Source organism: Cyprinus carpio, chromosome B8 (assembly GCF_018340385.1).
Source record: "Cyprinus carpio isolate SPL01 chromosome B8, ASM1834038v1, whole genome shotgun sequence".
In the NCBI taxonomy this organism is placed as follows: Eukaryota; Metazoa; Chordata; class Actinopteri; order Cypriniformes; family Cyprinidae; genus Cyprinus; species Cyprinus carpio.
Genome location: NC_056604.1, coordinates 8,269,297 through 8,286,210, shown reverse-complemented (window position 1 = coordinate 8,286,210; position 16,914 = coordinate 8,269,297). Strand labels below are relative to the sequence as shown.

Sequence of the window (16,914 nt, the reverse complement as noted above, 5' to 3'; positions counted from 1 at the left end):
TAAAATGTACAACATGTGTACTGGAGTAACACCACAATATAAAACACTATCTAAGAAGTGGCAGTAAATAAAACACATGTACTGTATAATCTGATGAACAACATCACAGAGGCTTCTAAAAACAGAATCTCTTTAGCCAGATCAGATATATCCTAAAATAGATTGTCAAATGCTAACTAGGAATTTGAAAGGAAACAAAGAAATATTCATAATGCACATTATAGACATTCTAAATTCTATTATGGATGCTATAATTAATATTAAATATCTAAGGCCTCTTCATAAAACATTGTCCTCATGATTATAGAGTAAGCTTGTCATTTTTCACCTCGTTTGGTCAGAGTGTTTTTTTTATATAAAAATTAAAAAAAAAAAAAAAGGTTCCAGAATACGTTAAGAACAAATCTGATTCATCTGGAGGCTGGTGGTGTGGCTTTAGTGAGCATCTACAGCAGTGTTAGTCTGTGGAGTACACGTCCAGGATCGAGGCTTCAGCAAGTCTAAGAAAGAAGGCTGAGGAAACAAAAAGAATAAATGAATGAATAAATTCACAAACTAGATGAACCTACCAAGAACAAGCACTTTGTTTACCTCTTGAATAGGGCAGAATCGCTGTGCGTACCACTCCTGAGAGTACAGGCAGATGAGAACGCCCTGACCCAAGAACAGTAGAGTCCACATGATCACGTTCCAGATCGGCCCTTTTCTCCGGTCGTTAAGAACGAAGTTAAACACCACTGAGAGAAACACGAGTGCATTAGAGACTTTCATATTCAGGCTCTCTTATGTCATATAAAACAGAGTCATTTTAACCGAAGCTTAAACCAATGTCTAGGTGGTTATCTGGCATCCCAGCCTGCCCAAGCTGGTTAAATTGGTCTGATACCATCTTCTTACCATATAAAAACCACCTACCACATAAACAAAACCATCTTAAGCCATAAAACCACCTCAATCCATCTAAGTCTTCCTTTTTTTTTTTTTTTTTTTTAGCAGGGACATGCTCTTGTAATAAATGAGATTCTTACTTCCAAAGCACATGAAGAGGCAGAACATGACAGGATAGAAGAAGCCAAAGCAGATGGCCAGAACGTACTCGTGCACCACAGCAGACACAGTAAAAACAACCAACATGGCCGCCGCACGGAATCGCTTCTGTGTCATCTGTAGATATGGATGATCACACTTGGTTTAGTTTGATGCACATTTGGACACAATTTCACACAAATTCCACTCAAATAAACCGAAAACAGACTGTTTATTGAAATACAGCACAATATAGGGCCATTGTCAAGGTCCAATCTGAAACACTGTTTACATCAATAAATTTCGCTGATTCCTGGATGATTTTTGTAAAGAGGTACACTCAAAGTTATAAAAAAATATAAATAAATAAATAAAAACTAGGATCATTTAATATATATATATATAACCAATTAAATACAAGTAAATATTTACATAATAAGACAACTGTATAAAAATTTATTAATAAATAAAGAATAACTAGAATCATTTATCTTATATTCTGTGCTAATTTTTGACTGATGACTTACCCACAGGAAGTCCCTGTAGACATAGTAATAAAGCCAATCATGTACTACAACATTCCATGTGCGGTAATAGTTAGCAAATGAAGTGGAGTTCCACCAGTCCTAGAGAAAAAGCACAATATTCAATGAACAATTGTATAATGGCAACATAATTTAGCATTAATCTTTTTTTTATTCAATAAAACAAATTTGATCATGTTGAACATGAAGAATAACACTGCAGTATAAAGTCTATAAGATCAAAGGGTCTATATTTGTTAAATTAAATACAGGGCACGTTTTTGTGCTGTCTGTTACCTTATAAAACATTCTGTCTCCAAACCGTAGCATTTCAGCAAATGCATTAAGCCAGCAATGCAGAAAGGCAAAAAATGCCAAGAAAAGCACCAGCACTCCTATGAATATAGGACAACACCATTACACAAACTGCATTTATTTGTACACTCTTTTATTACATCTGTGTCTTCTTCAGTGTGTAGATATCTTAGCAGTATAAAGGTATCTAAAGATGTACTAAATTAAAAAGTGTCCGTCCTGTCGACATTCTACCTGGCAGTATAGAGTTGAAGACACACAACACCATGGCCCTCAGGTCAAAGAGCTGCATACTGATACTGCGGAACTGAGGGATACAAAGCCGCACAAATATGTAATATGCATAAAACAAACAGCCGAGCACCTGGAATGACACAGAAAAAAAAAAAAAATTTCAAGATCTCAACATAACATTTACCAATTCTTGACATAAATGTTTATAAAAATCACAACTTAAGCATGTACTCTTTTAAAGAGCCCACCTGGGAAAACTTTGTAGCCACATAACCCCACCGAATACATGGATTTCTACAAGGACAAAGTAACATAAGTGAAATCAAAACTGAATAAAAATATATGTTTATTTATTACTTTTATACATGCTACATCTATGAAAACAGATACCAATACACTGCAAAAACTTTTAGCTTAATATTAAATAAATGAATAAATGTGTGTGTCTGTACATTTAATTTTTATACACTTATTTTCTTACCGTGGATATTTGTCTCTGTATATCAGGGTGGGTGCAAAGAGAAAGTAAATGTACTGGGTGAATTGAGGTACAGCTAACGAATCTGGAAATAAAAAGAAAAAGACAAAATAAAATGTAAGTTCTTGTCATTTTATTTCTGTGAAGTTACTATCATCTAAGTAAGGCTCTTACTTGCTTTGTTTGGTTCTAAGGATAGCACTCTTGGCACATTTTCCCTGATGAAAGAGTGAGCCTTCATTATCAGTCGCACCTGTTTAAAACACAATAGCAACAACTAGACTGAGCAGTGAAATTAAAGTAAATACCTTCAAATATTACTAGACTTACTAAACACATTAAAGCAGAAAACAGAGCATCCAATAATCAACAGTGATATTAAAAAATCCTGTTGCTATGGTTACTGAGTAGTACCTGTTCTAGAATAAGTATGAAGCATGAAGCAGGGGGAAGGCCGTTCTTCAGCACCACATATGTGGGCAGGAAACCCAAACACAGTCCCTGGTACAGCAGCAAGAGAGAACCGGCCAGCACTGTCCATAAGGCCCGATGGTTTGACGTGGGGTAAACACCGGCCCAGACACTGAGCAACACATAAGGAACCACAAGCGTGGACAGGAACATACACATCCACGTGACAACCACTAGGGGGAACTGGCCAAACGCGTACACCAACAGATCAAACTCCAGCACCAATCTACAGAGAGCAGGGAATACATATTTTTGCAGATTCCACAATTAAGTAAATCTCCTTTCACTGTCTTACTTTACTCCAAGTAACACTGAAGGTACATGATAAACTAATAAGAAAACACTTTTGAATCTTTTTACATGTATTTTAGAGCGGGTTTTGATACATTAATATTAATTAGCTTCTGCTGAAATTGCTAAATAATTTTCCTAGGCTATCCAATAACATTACATAAGAAACTAAAATGTTTACCATCATATTATTACTAAAAATAAAATCATTTTAACAAAATAGTTAAGAGCATATTACTTTCTCAATTCTTAATACATTATATTTCAGTCTGATAAAAATCACTGATTTGTTTATTCTTTTTGTTCACATAAGCACAAATGAAAATGTCATATTATTTCATAACTTTATCCTTACACCAGCTAGAATACACTAACTTTAAACATGTTCCATGTGTGAAGATGTTTTTAGTTTAGTTTTCTTTTAATGTGGAGAAAATCCAATTTAAATAACATAAAGAGCCAAAACTATTCAAAATTCTAACACATATCAGAAATGTATTTTTAACACGAGACAGAAGTAGTATGGATTGAATAGTTTCAGGGCTCCTTTTCATTCATTTAGGAAACCTTGCAAACATTGTGCTTGCGAAGACAAAATATATCTCCTCTTATTTTGGCAAAAACAAAACTATTATGCATTTATGAAACCACACTGTTGGCAAGGTCAGAACTTCAACATTTAAAACAAGGTTGCAGCTTCAAAAACTGAAGCAAAACAGATTCCAAAAGTGTTTATGAACGGTGAATGTTCTAACCTGCCCTCATCGATGAAATCCACGACAAGTGTGCTGAAGATGAAGAGGATGAGGAGGGCGATGAACATGTGATAGATGGTGCGAATGTGGTTCACCTCAAACAGTTCACTGTGAAAAAATCATGTAATAAGCACTATTACTTTACAAATATTCATAAGCAGTACAACCATATGTTTCTCGTCTTCCTAATAAACACTAAGGGTTATTAAGGTCAGCTAATCTGACCACAGACAGAAACAAATCTCAGATTTTACACATACCAGCAAGATCATCCATGACTTACTCTAACAGGGATCGACGGATCACAAACTGCTTGCTTTGGCCTTGTGAAGGTCGTGTATGCCTACAGGAGCAGAGAGGAAGATAAAAAGGCTTAGACAACAGAATAAAAGAGAAAAAGGAAAAAAGAATGTGAGATAAAAGCACTATGCTGATAGACTGGCATGCTAGTCATGTGATGAGATCATTCAATGAAAAAGAGATCACAAATGCAGTGAATTCAAGCAGATTTGAATGACAGTAAAAGAGAAGAGAATGAAGTGTACTAGACAGCTGTGGCACTCATTGCAATCCGGTTTGGGCATGGTTTCATTACCTGAGTTTGCTTTTCTCCTTATCTGAGAGAGGAAAGACTGTGCTCACATGGGAGGAACCCAGACTGGCAGACTCCTCTATCAGACTGTCCATGAATTCATTGACTTGAGTGTCAAACTGCCTCATCAGGTCTGCCTTCAAATGCTGAAAACAAATAGCAAAACAGTAAAGACACAGAACAGCTAGCCTCTTCTAAGGAAGCTCTACGCATCATATCCACAAGATAAGAGTAATTCCGCCAGAGAATCAGGTCCCATGTGATAACTCAAGCTGTCATGGTCATGTCTTTTTAACTGCAGCTGCTCTTAATGGAGACAAATGAAGGTCTTGTATCTCAAAGAAACTTTTACAGATACTAAATTCGGTCACAGACTGAACTGAAACTGAACTGATGACGCAATACATCGGAGGTCTGTAACTCAAATAAATTCTTAAGTCCAATCATTTGACGAAATGTCTTTTTTAGGGAAATCTAGATAGAAGATATGTGTGTTACAAACAAGGACATTATATTTTCCCAAACCTCACTGCCCCTGTCTGACAACCACATCCTTCCCTATTCTGTCTGCACTTCCTGTAACCTTTACAAGCACTTACATCAAGCAGCGCAAAACAATCTAAAGCATGAAACAATGTTTGACCCCTAAAAACAAAGTCAAAAAAGTCTAATGAAAAAAATACCTTTCAGTCTGAATCTATTAAAAATATACTTTTTGTCTAAATCTATTAAATTATTCAGTAATAATTATACAATTCACATGAAGATTTAAATACACTTGAATACACAATTAATATTTAATAGAAAAAATGCAATTAATATTTTGATATTTTAAATTGTCATGTGGCCAGCAAATCATAAAAAAAATAATTCTCATAAAGAATCTGTAGACACAATGTGTCAAGATCAGATGTTTAATATACATGTATATAATTATATATATATATATATATATACACATACATATATACATATATAAAATACTAACAATAACTCTGCTAATCTTATATTATTTATATTATTAAATCTAATGCTAATCTTATATTACGAATACATATGTATAAAATTGTATATATATATATATATGCTGGGCAACGATTAATTGTGATTAATTGCATCCAAAATAAAAGTTTTTGTTTATATAATATACATGTTTGTGTACTGTGTATATTTATTAAGTACATATAAAGACACTATTTCGGAAATATTTACATGTATATATTTATATTATATATAAATATATTTAATATATAAACAACATATATTTTTCAAATATATACATGCATGTGTGTGACTGTGTATTTATATATATATATATATATATATATATATATATATATATATATTTACAATATATATTTATATATATATATATATATATATATATATATATATATATATATATATATATATATATATATATATATTGTAAATATACACACTACACAAATATATTATATACACAAAAACTTTTATTCTGGATGCGATTAATCGTTGCCCAGGCCAGCACTAATAAATAAATAAATGTATGTAAAAATGTACGTATGTATGTTACCTACAATTATTGTAGGTAGGTAAAGTAAATATACACAGTACACACATATATTATGTGCACAAAAACTTTTAATTTGGATGCTATTAATCATTGCCCAGCACTAATATGTTTCACAATAATAAGCATTGCATTTAAACCATTGAAAGGATTTAGTCAAACCAAAGGTCATGCTTGAAAGTTTAGGATCTGTTAATCTGTGACATAATACGTTATAATACAGATAATCTGTGATATTGATAATACTGATAATATGTTACAATACAGTGATAACAAACAAGATTTGCACACATATGACATTTAACACCGTTGCATTCATTGTTTTGATATTTAATTTTCTTTAAAACAAGAAAAAAGTACTGAAAGCCTCTGAGCCATCCTACCTCAGCTTTCTTCTTCAGCTGTAGTTTTGCGCTGATAATGTGCTTCACTTCCACTGTTCCTGAAATGAGACATCACTACAGTTCTCTCATGAATACTCACAAATATACACAGATGGAGCAGGTCATTCTGGACACATATCCTGGTTACCATACCACTAATCTTTAACTAATCTAACATTATGCAAAAAGAACACCTGCATCCGTTAGAGTGCAAACAGAAGAGACGGTGATTCATACAACACTACTGTACACTAACATAAATAAGGACACTGACATCAGAAAAATGCTCTATAAAGCACTGAAAACTCATTTTATAATGATAAAATGCACTAAGATGACATCAAAAAAGTCACCACATGTATACAATCAAAAAAACAAATTAATTATTTCATTAGTCTGTAGGCCGCAGGTTTTAACCAAATGAAGATACAATATTTACTATTCAGTATAAATACAAATATTTCATTGCTATATTATTGAAGACTAAAAAAAAGAGTCACTTTCATTTAGATGGATGGATACATATGTCAAAGCCAATGAATGAACTAGACTTATTACAATTCATTAAAAGTTTCAAAATGCAGTTAAAGTTTTAAAATGCAGTAAAAAGAAGAGGCAATGAATTAATAGTAAGCATAGAACTTGATGACTTTTGACAAAAAGCACTATATTATGTCCCAATGAAACCCTTAAATTATATATGATATTTTATTTCAAAAACCACTAACACTAATTCAAATGCTACAGTGAGAAGCATTAACCTGAATCTATCTGACAGTGAGGCTGTGCAATAAAACACTACTCTAGAATTTTCAGTGTCATCATGTCAGAGTTAATGGGAATGACTGCATCATTGATAACAGTACTGGGCAGGACATGGCAATTTCTCCATCAGGTCACACGGCAAATCACAAGGCAGTCTGTTCATCCCAGAATTAACCTTAATGGTTTCACTGACGTAACATGAATGTGTCATGGCCATTGTTTCCTCATTTTTATTTAATGCATATATGACTACACAGCTCAATTAAGACCTCAATACAAGCAAGGTTATTGCTAAAACCTTTTACTTTAAGCAAAATTAACATTTAGTTAATAATATACCTATTTTCTACCACATAAAAATCTATTTTATTATTTCCCCACTGCAAACTCCTAAACAGACTGGGCAATCAGAATAATAAAAAAATAATAATACTCTGCACTTGAAGGATCAGGTCTTTTTTTTGTTTAGTGATTCAGTCTCACCATTACTGGGACAGGGCACCTCTCCTGTGCCATCCTGGTCTGATGAAGGAACCACCTTATGAGACCCCCTGCGACTGCGTGGGGCGCCAGCACCCTCATTCACCATCCTGCTGCAGGAAACCCAACACCAAGAACACATCTTGATTGCATCTATTAAATCATTTTAAACTTACTAGTAAGATTTTAATTGAATTTTAAAAATAGTCATTCTTGCCAGTCATTGAATATGACAGAAAAAAATACTGTAATTAGCAAGAAGATTTGTATTAGTTAGCAACTAGAAATAAGCTAAATTATCTATCCTTGTGAAACTGTAACTGGTATCAGAATAACTTGCATACAGTACTAGTCAGGATAAGTGAGCAATTGAAACTGAACCATAGATTCCATAAAAATCAATAAACAAAAATGTGCAAAGGAAACCCTACTTGTCACTATTAGGATAGTTCCTAGTAGCAAAGGTAAAAGTACTGTAAGCGACAAACTTAACGAATACTAGTTAATATTTAATTACTTATTGGAAATAAGTATAAGTATACAACCAAGATAAAAAAAAGACCATCGTTAGTTGATAGAATAAACGTTAAAATGGCTTACCACACAAATGCAAATGACTCAAGCTTTAACCCTAAAACGGAGTTATACATTGCACTAAATTAGCTGTGTTGATGCTGGGCTGTCATTTTTGAAGGGGTTCAACTATTCGTCTGTATTTAGAACTAACTTAAAACGACACTAAATACACACACGAGACTCTATACGCTTATTGTAACTTACACAATATATATTCATTGAACGTACCAGGAAATAAAAAATAGTGTCTGTTTTACAGGCTCCGTTTAAGAAAGACAAAAAACAACGTTTAGATCACTTACTTGTGCTTCTTTCTCAATAAACACGTGTGTAATAACAAAGACTATAGCATACCTTAAGTAATATATCTTAAAAGGTCTTTGGTAATAATCAATTCAGCTTTCTTAAGACGAACTCTGTGAATGTTGACGCTGGCGACGCCGTATGATTGAAAGAGTTCAGCAGCATCAGGCCTCTTGAAACAACAGGCGTCCGTTCTCTACCGGGGGCGGAGTCTGCTTCGAAACGACATCTGATTGGACGAGCGGCTTCCACCGTAAATGTACAGTAACAGTATCAATACAGCGTTGCCTGGTTTTTGTCATTACTGCTATCTCTCGCTTCTCAAAGATGTAATGTGTGGAATAAATATATGCATCTCAAAACCCTTCAAGAATATATGCCCATATTTCACCCCAAATACAAATGTGTCAAATGATGTGGTTATAGCTCTGTTTAGTTTTAATTATGTGTTTTATGTTAAATGATAAAATATTGTAAATTATCTTTGTGAATATTACATGTATGATACTGAATTAAAGTGAGGATGTATAACTGTAAAATGATGTATAAATGTAAAAAAAAAAAAAAAAAAAAAAAAAAATTATTTATCCAGGGGTTGTTTATTGCATCATTTAGGAAGATGGCAAAAATACTGAGAATTTCATGACATATTTTTCATGAGAACATTTCTGCAATATATAAAGTACAAATGCCCTATAGGGTTTAATTTATTTTTTATATCAGTTAAAAAAGAGGCACCAGGTAAAGGTTTAATAAATGATCTTTTCCTCCATAACAAAATCTTACAAACTTACATAAATCATTACATAAATACTCACAACCCACTGACACACAAGTCTAGATAAACTGACATGCTCTCACAGACAAACACACAGTTTTTGCACCACTTTCAGTGTAACAATAATCTGAATAATATAAACCCGGAGAACAAATTCACTAATCATAATCTAGCTTACATTATTATACAATATTCAAAGCCTAATTGTAGCATACATCGTGGGAACAATGCACTCCTCCCAGGTGCTCTGTGAATGGAATCTAATTTTGGAAAGATTCTATAAAAAGCACAAATGTCCAAGGACAATGCTCGGATCTCCTTCCCAGGTTTCTCCTCCACCCTGCAAAAGAACATCTCTTATGGGAAGGAGTTGTATGTCCCCTCCGTGGAGGTCCAAATTCCCAAGAACCCTCACCTGTGCTGTTACCTGTAAAGATAAGGCAGGGAAATACCTGGTGACTTCCTGTTATGGAATAGTTTTACTTTACGTTACATGGTTTGGATGTATGCCATTTTTTGTAAACTTCTCATTTAGAAAAGCTGTTGTCAAGTGTCCTACACTAATTAAACGCCCTAAGATTGCTTCTAACCTCACAACCATGTTGTGATATGAGGACATGGGATGGATGGATTTCCTATAAACTGGACAACAGTAAATTAAAAGTCCACTCTGTGATTTAATTTTTTAAAAACGAGCAACATTTATTGTTATGAAGTCTGCTCACCATCTCTGAGGTGAGGCTGGATGAGACAGAGTTCTCTGCAGGTGTTTGCTGGTTTGTCTTTGGTGCTGTTTTGCGAGCGGCTACTTTCCTCAGTCTCTTCTTCAGGGTTATCAAATCGAGACTTTCTGGGTAATAACCTTGCTTTCTGAAAATAATTTGCAAAGACAATCAATCAATATATTAAAACCTTCATCTTAGGTCTTTCTGCTACCCAACCCCACATTTCCCTCTATATTTGACAATAAAAAGTGTGTTTCAGTGCTCGACAAACCAAGGTTTACTGTTTGAGTTTGTACCAACATTTTGTGATCCTCTTTCTTGGAGCTTGAGGTGGATTATGATGCCCTGGTATCTGCTGGATGGGAACACCTGGTTTTCCCTTGTGAGATGGTGAGAGTGAGCCAGAATATAAGATTAAGACACAATCTCTTAAAAAGGAATAAAATAAGTAAGACGTTAAAGTTAGTGTGAAATTAAAGTCACATGCAGGGAAACTATTCCACTTACAGGAAGTCCTCTCTGACCTTTCACACCTTTCTGTCTTGATATTCCCTGAATTCCTTTCAGACACTGTTAATATATCACTATTACAAATTCATCATTAAATAATTGTAACCAGATCATTAAATGAGGTCGAAATCATATTTCAAATCCCATATTTTCAGTGGTTCAGTGTCACCCTATTGTACATTGCTGTTTAAATATTGCATGCCGGGGCACTGCAGGTCAGTTTGACTCTAATAAGATCTGTTATCTGTACTGTACCTACCTGGTTCAGGTACAGGGCAAAGATAAGCAGAACAATATAAATTACAATCACACCTGTACTTTCAGTACACACCTTCCTTCCAGTTGGACCCTGTAGAGCAAAACAAGAAACTGTGCCATCTATGCCATAGTTCTAAAGCAGATAAAGCTGGTCAGTGTGTTTACAAAGAGACATACAGGTGAACCAGGGAATCCTTTGCCACTAGGAGGCCCACAAGCACCAGCTACACCCTGCAACAAATAACATATTTATGAATAAAGAATAATATGTCCACGAAAATACAGCAGGCAGTTATTTACCTGTATGCCTTTCAGCCCAGGTCGTCCTTTGTACCCTGGAGCACCTTGCTTTCCCTGCAAGATGAAGGAAAACATTCCTAACTACTGAAAAAAAGCAACTGGTTGTTTTTTTATGTGCTTTCTATGTTTCATTTGAAATTACCTTTTCTCCTGGTGGTCCACTGGGCCCTTGCAATCCTCTAATACCAACATGGCCCTGTAAATTACATTAATGAGCAATGACCAAGGCCTTGAAGTGACCGATATGATCAAAACAACTGGTGAAGACTTAAAATGACCAGATTAAATGATACGTCTATAAAATATTGAGACACTGACTTTTGGCCCTGGTTGACCCTTGACTCCTTTTTCCGCTGAAGGCCCTGAAGATCCTGGTTTTCCCTTTAGTCCGCGAGGACCCACAGCTCCTGGCTGACCCAATGACCCCTAGACAGGAGCATAGATCATTTAGATATGTTAACACTGTCCATTTGAGCATAACATATGCCAGTGTGAAATGTCTTTTTTAATAGCTTAGTCTTTGTCCTTTTTTTAATAGATTGGAAACCAATCTGGTTGTAAAGTGTTATCTCACCATTCTGCCTCTTGTTCCAGGCTCTCCTTTCTTCTTACTTGGGCCTGAAACGCCCTGTAAACAACATGCAAAATTCAACAAATTCAGGTCAGTAAGACCAGACAACATTTTCTAAATAATGCATGCATCTTCAAAGTTAAAAACCTACCATTGATCCAATCTTCCCAGGGCTGCCTGGATTCCCTTTAACTCCAGGTTCTCACTCCCTGCAGGGGACAAAAACAACAGATGCACTTACTCATACGATGTTGTAATAGTCAAGTCTAATCAGTAAAAAAAAAATATAATAATAATAAAAACATGCTTTTGGTCCAAATTTTCCACTTTGTCCAACAAATCATTTTTTCCCTGGCAAACCCTAAATTTGAATGGAATAAATTAATGTCAACCGTATATCCAAAAATATACAATAAGTTAAATATATCAAACCTAACTTACCGGTAACCCAATAGCACCATTTGGACCTGGCGGCCCATTTGTTCCTGCAGCGCCCTATGATACCCATAGAACACTGAAATAAACAAAATAAATTCATTTCTTCATAGGCTTCATTAGCTGCAAAAGAGGAAGTGGTACCCAAAACAAGTCCACGTAGACCTTTGTCGCCTTTTCCACCAGATTTTCCCATGTTCCTTCCAGGACCGTACCTTCCTACCAACCCCGAGTAAGCTCTCAGACCTGTCTGACCCTGAGAAAACATGTCAACAATAAAAATATTTCAATGCACTATTTCACTCAAACACCTGTGCAAACTTCATCAAAAAAATTCACTTTTTCACCAGGGGATCCAGGATCTGCCTTCTGCCCTGGAGCACCACTCAGCCCCTGACAAAAAAACAAATACACAACATTTTTTGTTAATAAACCAAAAATACACACTGGGTACCCAGCCACTCCATGTGGCCCCGGTGGCCCTATGGGCCCTTGATTTCCTACTGGCCCCTGCAGACCTGTCTCACACCACTGGCCTATGTTTCCTTGTGGGCCTTTTAGAAGATTACATTTACAAATGTTTTATCATTACTAACTGGATAAATACATAGTAATATTCCTGCTATTGCATCATGACAAAAAGACTGCAAATGTATGTTATATGTATGCTTTACGGGAGGTCCTCGGTAGCCCTTCTCTCCTGGTAGGCCTCGAGGACCCTAAACAGAGAAATCAATATATTCAAAGAGTTTTGGAACCTAAAGTTTAATGTTACTGAATGAGGAAAAAATGTAAATATATACAACCTATAAGGCACTTACTGGCTGACCAGGTTTTCCTTTGGGCCCCTCAGGACCATTTTTCCCTTATATCAAATGAAAATATTCTAAAATGCATTTGGATATAAATTATAAGTAGAGAACAGACAGTAGAACATATGGCTTGTGAATGAAAGGAGGTTTGATTTGAACACAAAAAATGAAAGGAAACTTTTGCTTCTGCTGCTGATTACTGTTAAACGTAACTAATAATGTTTTCAGCTTTTTATTGCATTACATTTTGTCATCATATGGTGTGTCACATGATGTGAGTGTTACATTTTACAAAACCACTAACCTTGTCTCCAGGACTGCCGTGAAGCCCCTCTGAACCCTCTCTGCCTTTGACACCCTGAGGAAAACAGACCACAATATCTTAAAAAAAAAAATCTATTAAGACTGAACTAGCCATATAAAATTCATTGCCAATTGCAATAAAAGAGCACAAAAAAAACAAATATCCAAATTTGGACAAAGTCTGATCTAAAGAACTGGGTGTCATGTAATATAAAAAATTGGTCGGAATTTTATGAAATCATTACTTACTCTGATTCCAGGCTTTCCAGGTTTGCCAGTGAGATCCAAGCTCCCTGGGTCCCCCTTTAAAAAGTATTTAATAGCATTGTGCTGGATGTCATATTCTTAGACCGTAATGTCAGCATTTTTAACAGCTAAATATACCACAAGATGGAGAGTTACATAACTAAGAGACTGAAGGGCTTGGAAATCCTGTCAATCAGGAAAGGAAAATAAAACTCACACTTTTTCCAACAGGACCTTGGATTCCTGGTGCACCAGGCCTTCCCTGTAAACCCTGTTCAGACATCAGATTTAATCAGTTGTATTGTCCATGTCAGTATAAATATTGTCTAACAAAGCATGAAAAAATAAGAGGAGGTCTTACCTGGGGACCCTGAGGTCATCTATCTCCATCTGATCCTGGTGGTCCAATCGATCCTTGTAACACAAATTACTTTTAGTGGCTAATGAAGCAAACTAACAGGGCATTCTGTATAAAATTGTGTATTTGTGGCTCTTACAGTTGCACCGTGAGTGCCATCCTGTCCTCTGCTCCCTGAAACACCCAGCAGTCCCTAAATGATCATAAACATCATGACTTTGCTAAAATGGATGCTAATCCACCATAGTCTATTCTGTAAGTTTGTTGTGACATTCAGTGTTATATTATTAGACTAATCATTAGGGAACTTTGGATCTTTAGGGTTTACCTTTTGACCTTTAAATCCAGCTCTTCCAGGGACTCCGGGTCTACCCTGTCCCATTAAAAAATGAAAAATGTAAGTAATCTGATATATAGGGTTAATTAGGCCATGAGCATGAATGAGATTTTCTGTTGTAACTGAAATAATTCTGACCAAAGGAACAAGGAAATTATGATCAAACCTTACTAAATCATGCAAATCATTGCATGAGTTCTTTTATATTTAAAAGTTAACGATTTGGTGTACAATGGACCCTTAATACCGGGCTCTCCTTCAGGTCCTGGTTCTCCTGATTTTCCCATCTCCCCCTGTAAAACAAACATTTGGAAAAATATATATTTTTTTACTATTTAGTCCAAGGTACTGTACATATGCATCTGGTGTCGTATTTTTTAGTTTTATTATAATTTTCCCAAGTCTATAGGCCCTAGAATTGAATGAATGTTTGCATGTTGTTTGCAGTTTGCAGTGCCACCTACTGGTCAAATGTGTCAATTGGTTTTAGCAGTCATAGATAATGGTACATTTACTGAACTAAAACTAAAAACGACACATTAAACAAACAAAAATAATTAAAAAAAAAACCTAATAACAATGAAAAAAACACAACAAAATGTAAAAAATTATATATAAAAAAATATATAATCTACTTATAATAGTATATCAATGATGCTAAAAAAACCCCACTGAATCTATGGATATACTTTTTTCCTAAAATTACCACTAGGGGTGCTAGGATCAAACAAATCTACTAAAACCAGCGAATCCCCTTTGGCCAGTCCGACCCTTTTAATGTCAAATAATGTTGTCTTATTGAAATTATGTATGTGAAATCTAATGTATGACTTTTGTCAAAAAGACATTGTGAACAATTATCAATCAGCTTGTCTCCTTGTGGTCCAGAAGCACCTTGGAAACCAGGGTGGCCTCTCTCTCCCTAAAGATGCCATTTAAATAAGGTAACTGTGTTTTTATGGAATAGCACATTATATTAGATTACTTTGACAAATAGAGAAATACAGTACTGTACCTTAGGTCCATCTTTTCCCTCTCCAACAGACCCATCATAGCCCTGAAGTAAAAGCAATGTAATGACTAAGCGGCTGGCTTTCAGTGAGTCAGATTTTAACCAGTTAAAAGGCCCATCGCCGCTCACCGTTGGCCCTGATAAACCAGCAGGTCTAATAGGGCCAATCTCTCCCTGTACACCAGACTGCCCTCCTCCGCCTCCAAATCCCTGTTTACCCGGCAGCCCTGGAGGACCCTGACAAAGAGAAGCCACAGATAAGAAAAGATAGATTAGTTCTTTCAACATTTACTCCCTCGATTTCTAGGTCTCTGGTTTTTTTTTTTTTTGGTCTGAGAACAGTGTACATCTGGCTCTAAATAAAAAATGTTGTTTACTTGGCCAGAGCTTTTGTAAATATTTTAGTGAACTCACTAAATCTCCCTTTTGGCCAGAATCTCCTTTCATTCCACGCTGTGCTTTCAATCCCTGAAGTTTACAGACAGACAAAGACAACAAATTTAATTATCCTAAAACCATTATATTATTTTCTCTAGTGTCATACAAATAATCAACATCACTATACTGCAATTTGACCTGTTATATGAAAATATTTAATCTCATCTCATATCAACATCTCATACTGCTGCTCATAAATGTCAAAAATAAATAACAAAAACAGCATTAAAATACAATATAAAAGTCCCGTTTCACAACACACTGAAAAGTGTTGATTGTATATTTAAATCATTTAAGTTGAAATTGAATAGATTGTTCGATAATGAGTGTGGTTAGACATAGTACTTTGAGAGAGGAAAGAGAGAGAACAGACTCTCTACATTTACATGCAAATACATATCCAGATTAATATAAGAATTGGGTCATATTCCACATTTTCCAGCATAAGTACAATACTACACTATGGATTACAAAATCCAGTTATATAAAACTATGACTGAAACTTCATTTCAGAATAATGGCTTAACCAGAATATGGATCCTAACTGTAAAATACTATGCATGTAATCATGGTGACCAAGAGCACACAAATACATTATGTAAATGAGAAAGGTCAAATGCATAGTCTACAGCACCTGGGGTCCAGGAACACCAGGAATACCAATAATACCATCAGGCCCTTCCTCTCCCTGAAATATATAATGGCATATGACTTTTTTCTTGAGCTATTTGGATTTTTTTTTTTAAGAAACTCTTTGTTATGTAAAATTGTAATAATATTAATGTTTTTACTGTATAGTTGATCAAATAAATGCAGACTTAGTGAGCATGAGAGATGTCCTTCAAAAATAGTTAGAAATCTCAATCTCAATATCATGTCGAGATATCAATCTCAAACGTTTGAATGGCACTGTACTGTACGTACAGACAGAATATCTGCTTCATAAAGAAATGACACACAATCAGAAATGTGGCCCCTGTTTGCCAAGATCACCCTGAACACACCAGATACAGTTTCTTTAAATCTGCATAATGGAATATGGACTGTGATATAATCAATCACTTTTTTTTATTTATGGCTGAGATG

General features: G+C 35.1%; 2 protein-coding genes across 5 annotated transcripts; both read right to left on the bottom strand.

Moving 5' to 3' along the window:
- Positions 1 to 377: 377 nt before the first annotated feature.
- LOC109059086 (sterol O-acyltransferase 1-like) lies at positions 378 to 8,948 on the bottom strand. Of its 2 annotated transcripts, XM_042729517.1 has the most exons (16): positions 8,797 to 8,948; positions 7,870 to 7,982; positions 6,622 to 6,680; positions 4,690 to 4,832; positions 4,378 to 4,437; positions 4,095 to 4,202; positions 2,992 to 3,274; positions 2,752 to 2,830; positions 2,581 to 2,662; positions 2,348 to 2,393; positions 2,100 to 2,229; positions 1,848 to 1,945; positions 1,554 to 1,652; positions 1,029 to 1,164; positions 592 to 737; positions 378 to 513 (listed from the first exon to the last, which is right to left on the bottom strand). In XM_042729517.1, the coding sequence occupies exons 2-16, from the start codon at positions 7,973 to 7,975 to the stop codon at positions 436 to 438; spliced, it is 1,653 nt and encodes a 550-aa protein (XP_042585451.1). In that variant the 5' UTR covers positions 7,976 to 7,982; positions 8,797 to 8,948; the 3' UTR covers positions 378 to 435. The 2 variants fall into 2 exon arrangements, with proteins under 2 accessions (XP_042585451.1, XP_042585452.1); XM_042729518.1 differs by lacking the exon at positions 7,870 to 7,982 and having other exon boundaries at positions 8,797 to 8,897.
- Positions 8,949 to 9,339: 391 nt separating this feature from the next.
- Positions 9,340 to 12,715, bottom strand: LOC122138227 (collagen alpha-1(XXIII) chain-like). 3 transcript variants are annotated; one of them, XM_042729514.1, is made up of 14 exons: positions 12,670 to 12,715; positions 12,488 to 12,578; positions 12,329 to 12,401; positions 12,039 to 12,096; positions 11,891 to 11,944; positions 11,635 to 11,742; positions 11,459 to 11,512; positions 11,317 to 11,370; positions 11,194 to 11,247; positions 11,090 to 11,107; positions 10,756 to 10,818; positions 10,549 to 10,627; positions 10,249 to 10,393; positions 9,340 to 9,950 (listed from the first exon to the last, which is right to left on the bottom strand). In XM_042729514.1, coding segments are annotated over exons 4-13 (489 nt in total). In that variant the 5' UTR covers positions 12,042 to 12,096; positions 12,329 to 12,401; positions 12,488 to 12,578; positions 12,670 to 12,715; the 3' UTR covers positions 9,340 to 9,950; positions 10,249 to 10,391. The 3 variants fall into 3 exon arrangements, with proteins under 3 accessions (XP_042585448.1, XP_042585449.1, XP_042585447.1); XM_042729515.1 differs by having other exon boundaries at positions 12,329 to 12,382; positions 12,467 to 12,578; positions 12,670 to 12,697; XM_042729513.1 differs by having other exon boundaries at positions 12,662 to 12,689.
- Between the last annotated feature and the right edge of the window lie 4,199 nt (positions 12,716 to 16,914).